General features: G+C 39.5%; 1 protein-coding gene across 1 annotated transcript in view; it reads left to right on the top strand.

Annotated features, from left to right (window-relative positions):
* Positions 1-372: 372 nt before the first annotated feature.
* LOC117377776 (complexin-1-like) overlaps positions 373-6,000 on the top strand; it is a 45,184-nt gene continuing 39,556 nt past the window's right edge. Inside the window, exons 1-2 of the mRNA XM_055224726.1 lie at positions 373-605; positions 1,935-2,046. Coding sequence (XP_055080701.1) covers positions 2,016-2,046 — 31 coding nt within the window. The 5' untranslated portion in view covers positions 373-605; positions 1,935-2,015. The remainder of the gene's footprint in view (positions 606-1,934; positions 2,047-6,000) is intronic.

Here is a 6,000-nt window from a genome sequence, read left to right as displayed (position 1 = left end):
AAGATCATTCTAAAGCTGTTTTGATTCAGAATAGATTAGCTTGGTTCATTTTTGAATGTAACATTTTTAGTATAGACATTGGCTCAAATGAGTATCTTGTTTCAGTACTAGTTATAGTATTGTTTAGTATCTGATTTTCAACACTTTTGACACCCCTAGTGTACACTGAGTCAGGGGAGGCACGCGTTCAGACCCACATAATCAGGAAGCACCACGTCTGGCTCTGCGTGTGGTCTTCACTACAACGACTCCCCCCTTTGGTTCGCTTTTGCCCCGTTGTTTTCCGGGCTCGAGGAACATTCCGTGATTTCCGTGTGGTCCCCCCCTTGCATACGCACATCAGACACCCTGGACAGACTGCGGCTTAGAGGCGGGCTCATATCGCTCTCTCTCCTTTCTCCTTCTCTCTTCCACCACACGCACCTCCGCTCCTCCTCCTCCTCCTCCATATCCGTCGTCAGCGAGCACAAAACGCACCACAAGAAAACACCAAACACCCAATGAAGCGCACAAGCCGGAGATGCTAGGAGCGAGCAGTTAGAAGCACACTCTCTCCTCCCTCCAGAAGACGCCTAAAGAAAGCACCTTGGACTCCTGCTGCGGAGGTGAGTGCATCCACTGTACAGCGCATCCTCCCAGTGTTTCCACTACCGCATGCCTCGAGTATTAGCTCATGCACTGAATACGGTTTCTCCGCAGCTTTGACCAGCTTTGATCTCGCTGCGTCCGGTCGGTTCAAAGTTTTGCGGTATCGGTTAAGGGGCAACGCGCTCACACACGTACGAGCGTTCACATTGACGCGAGGTGAGCTGCCTGCTTGTGTCCTCACTTAGAGGTTATTACACGGTCACACTAAGCACACCGTGGAGCCTGGGGGTCCGACATGCAGAGGCGGGTCGTCGGAGGACTACCTGCGTGGCTCGTGTCTCGCTCTTACGTCCGTGACCTGAGTGTCCTTCATTTGGCGCATTGGAGAAACGTGCCTCAGCGACGATAAGGCGCCAGAGAGGAATTTCTTTTTGTCATGTCTGCTCACCGAAAACATGATTTAAAACATAAAAAATATATTTGTAGTTTTTTTTTCTCTTTTTGCATTTTACACATTTTGAAATTAGACTTTGGGAACAGATACGAGATTTTTACATGACAGAATGCGCAATGGATTTTGAGGAGGAAAAAACAAACAAACAAAAATTCCAGTCACGAATATTTGGGTCACAGTTGAAATCCCAGTGTTGCTGTCTAAAGTTAGCCTGTGCAGAAAGTAGAGCCTACGCTTATTATCATAGCATTACTGTAGAATCATTTTGTATTGACGTTGTAAAACCAATCTAGATTACTGGAGTGGTTTTGCGCCTGGTTGTAAGAGGCGGGAGCGCACATATCTTTCAGAATCGCAAATGACCTAATTTGCATGTTTATGGTTAATTTTATGGTCCATTCATGCTTTGTCCAAGACTTGAACGTTAATCAAGATCCAAGAACCAAGAACACCCCCAATGTATTAAAATATTGATTGAATTTTACTATGACTAAATACTTAATCCCTAAATACAGGACATATTTTTGTAAGGGATTGGGCAATAATTGTAATCTGAATGAGGTTAAAGGTTTTTGGATATCTAATTGTTTCTGACAAACACTGCAATTTTGATTAGATTTGCAGTTTATGTTTTAATAACTAAATTTTGTTCAGAATTCACATTTAAACATGTCCAGAAGAATTAGCATCAGACAGGATACTTTGTTGTTTGGAAAGGACTTAAATAATTGCACTCTTTTTATTCAAATTGCAATTTCAATTGGGTTGCGATTCAAATTCGATTAACCGCTCGGCACTATGCATGCCACATAGTTTCCTTTATTTCAGTACAGTGCAGATTCTGTGTGGTTTTGTTAACCTGACACCTCTCTTGCACCTTTCTTTTCAGCAGATCTGGATTTGAACCCTTTCCGGTACTAGTGAATGTAAGGATCGCTCGGATACAGAAGGCAGGGAATCAAAAGCCATCACCATGAATTTTGTTATGAAGCAAGCGCTGGGAGGTAAGTGTGCCTGGTAACGGCTCTAGAGACGCTACAAAGACCCACACAGAGAGGTACGGCAGGCAGACAGAGCTGGAGTCTACATGGAATTTTTTTTTTTTTAAATCAGTCAGGACTATTTTAAACTGTTATTTAAATTTCCTGGTGTAGGGTCAGCCACCTGAACTTACTGTTCACTGAAAAACATGCATTCTCTAATCAGGGTCACCTGTGTGAGCTGGTAGTGTCCAACCAAAATGTAACTTTGTGGATAATTCAAGGCATAACAGTAGCATCTCGCTGGAGACAAACAGGTAGCGTTCTCTCCACTAAAAAATTACATTGTGCATTTTTAACTTGCACAGTAAGAATAGACTCTTTAGTGATGTTTTAAAACCACTACAGTTAACACAAGAGGCTTTGCTCCAGACAGAGGGATAGAACAGGCTTATATCAGACAGTTTTCTGAAATGTGTTTTTGATTACATCACTTCTGTAACTGATTGGAGCAATAATTATACTCACAATTAAAACCTGCTGAATTACACGGCCCTACTGGAGATATAAAATCTTGAGCTGTGAATCTTGTTTTTTTTTTTTTTTTTTTACATTTCTTAGTTTTTCTGTAAGGATTGTGTACTCTGTGGGTACTCTATGGTTACTATTAATTTACATTTGATTGAAATAGTGATTCCTTACATTACATATTTACATCCCACATCTGGAGGTGGTAAGATACTACTGTAACCAAAGCTGCACTATCATGAGTCCCTCTGCAAGGTGTCTTGCCTTAAGACACAACAGCACTTTGCATTGTTCTGAGCGAGAATTGATCTTTGGGTTGGGGGAAGGTTCAGTACATTATAGGTGCTGTGTGGATGTTGTGTAGGTGCTATGTAGGTATTATGTGGGTGCTGTTAGGGTACTCTATGGATGCTGTATGGATACTCTGGGTGTTATGTGGGTACTCTGGTTGCTGTCTGGGTATTCTGTGGGTGAATGTGGGTTCTCTGGATACTGTGTGGGTACTCTGTGGGTGTCTGTGGGTACTCTGGGTGCTATATGAGTGCGTTGGGTGCTGTGTAGGTACTTTATGGGTGCTTTGTGGGTGCTTTTTGCGTGCTTCATGCAGGACCCAGTGTCGCAATCAACTGGCTGCCTGCAGGAGGAGGAGCTGTGTTGAAGATGATTTGGTGATGAAAATGCGTTTGATTGGATGGTGCATATGCAGATGTGGCAGTGGCCTCAGAGATTGGCACTGCTCCGGTGACTCTGAAGCCTTTGCTGTTGACTCCTGTCCCTGCTCTGAATGTCAACTAGCCCATACTAGTTTCACACACAATTTTACACCCTGATGGACCTAGATATATTTTTTTGCTAAATTAACCTATTGAAAACCACTTTATACCACTGGCAGTTTCCCCTTAAAGCACGATAATCCCAGTAAACTCTTATATCTTAAATAAAACTCTCATATCTTAAATAAAACATGAGCTGTGATACATAAATAGCTCTGTGTCCTTCAGCAACAGAAGTGTGGTAGTGTAATCAATGAGATGACTCAACCGTATAACGCTCATATGTAACTATAGGATACTACAAAAAGCCTCATTCCGTATTTAGTATGTTTTATACAGAGGGATATCAGTGTGTTCATTATAGCTTCCTCCATTGTGTCTCGAGCCAGAACCAGACGGAGCCATCTGATTAGATTTGTTTATTTCAGTGACGCATGTGAAACGAAGGAGCTCATTGGTCTCCTATCATTTACAATATAATGAGATTTCTCTCATCTCAGATTAACAGAGATTAGTGTTTTGCTCATTGATTCTGTAGAAATCCACTATATTTTTAGTCCACTGTCATTTTTTTTTCCTTTCTTTTTTTTCCTCGTAAGCTGTCATATTTGTTTTGATTTGGACATACCACGTGTGTCCCTGATTAGCCAATTCACCTGTCAATCACACACATCTGAACTCGTAAAGATGCATCAGTGACCAGACTCACATATTTGTTAAGTATTGGAGAAGTGTCTGTTCTGGATCCCAGTCAAGAAATCTGACCAATGCTATTTGATTGCACAATAGTGTTGTTATGATGCTAAAATTTCAAACTTGATTTTAATATCAATTCTGATATAATAATGACAATAAAAAAGCAATTTCTTTAGAGAAGAGAATAGAATGTGATTTTCAACATTAAATCGTAGAACTTTCTTTTATATTCCCATGTGGTCTTATATCTGTGTAATCCCTCAGTTGCCCAGGTAGTTTCCATAGTGACCCATGGGTGTATACAAGTCTATGTGATCTTGATATGATACATACCTCGATAAATAAACCATGATACGATATGTACTGTACCTTGATAGAGTGCACTTTCATTTTGACACAGTTCGATATATTTCAAATCAATTTGATACAGTTCTTACTTAATGATCCAGCTCATTTTATCTTTCACTTATTGACGACTAGTGAACATAACAAAATGCATTTCGTTTAACGCATGTTACTAAGTAGAAGATTACATAAAACTGTAGCATTGGTCATTTGCGATACTTTTGACAGTCCTGTTGCACAATAACAATACCACTACTCTGTGAATACTTCTCAGACAAGAATATCAAATAATTTTTTACCATTATAATCAAGGCCTAAAAATGCCTTAACAATGTTTTAAATTGGATATGTGCACCTACTAATATTTGATGTGAAACAGTTTCTTTAATTCATCAGGGGGCTCATTCAAAGTTCCTATTTCTGCTTGAACACTGCTGGACCAATGAAGCCACATCTAGCAGCCCCATTGTGATAACAGTTGAAAGGAACTTTATTTCACCAGAACAGTCTAATAATATTATAGTTGTTTCCTTCTCATTTACCCGCTCGAAGTTGCATTTGGAGTAATTTGTGCATGTGTGAGTAATCTTTGTAATTCTGTATCCAAGACATTATTGCTCCGATCTATCCCCATTTTCACCACCACGAGAACACACCCACTGCTCTATACTTTGTTCTCCAATTTTATTTTCTTAATCAATAATTCACATAGCATTCAGCAGCGATGTGTAGTCATTTTAGCACAAATAAAAAACAAATCAGCTGCTTGCTAGTGTCATCTGCAGCTATCCACAGGACCTGTAAAGGGGCAGGTGGGAATAGGGTTGTCAGAAGTAGCAAAAATCAGATACTAATCGATACTAAAAGTAGTATCAAAACTAGATCCTCATTTGAGCAGGTATCGATACTAGTCACATTCACAGGACAGAAATAAACCTTTTCCTTTAGCTTTTAGCTTTAGAATGATCTTGAGCTGTATCAGAACATGTATAGACCACATAGACTAGTATACACCCACTGACCACTGAGGGATTACAGAGATTATTATTATTATTTTTTTTGTTTTGTTTACTGTCTTTGTGGTATTGGAAATAAGATACGATATAAGATAAGATATGCCTTTATTAGTCCCACAGTGAGGAAATTCTAGTATTGCACCGCACAGTTAAAGAACAGAAGGAAAATGGTACATGCAATAAAACAAGATAATAGATAAATAGCTTAAAATAATTTAAAATATAGACTTAAAAATAAACTAAAAATAGACTCTAATGTAACATCTCCGTATTATTATGGTATTAAGTATCAAGTCTTAGGATCAAAATCAAGTTTGAAATTTTAGTATCACAACAACACTAGGCAGGAATTAGCTCCTAATACTTCCTTGGGCAACTCGATTTTCCAACCCAGAAGTCAGCGGACTTTTCTTTTATTGAGTTGTTTAAGATAAATATTGTGATTCAAGATGTCCAAATTATAACATAATGATCCACGGGTGTCAGAGATTAAAACTATATAGCAGACACAAGCAGAATATGCCTTCTTTAAGAAAGCTTGAAATGTCGTAATTAGCGACCTTTGCGCTGGCGTTCCTGTATCATGGCCGCACGTTTCTGGGGAAATGTTGGGAGAGTGA

Source organism: Periophthalmus magnuspinnatus, chromosome 10 (assembly GCF_009829125.3).
Source record: "Periophthalmus magnuspinnatus isolate fPerMag1 chromosome 10, fPerMag1.2.pri, whole genome shotgun sequence".
Lineage (NCBI taxonomy): Eukaryota > Metazoa > Chordata > Actinopteri > Gobiiformes > Gobiidae > Periophthalmus > Periophthalmus magnuspinnatus.
This window is presented reverse-complemented; position numbering and strand designations above follow the sequence as displayed.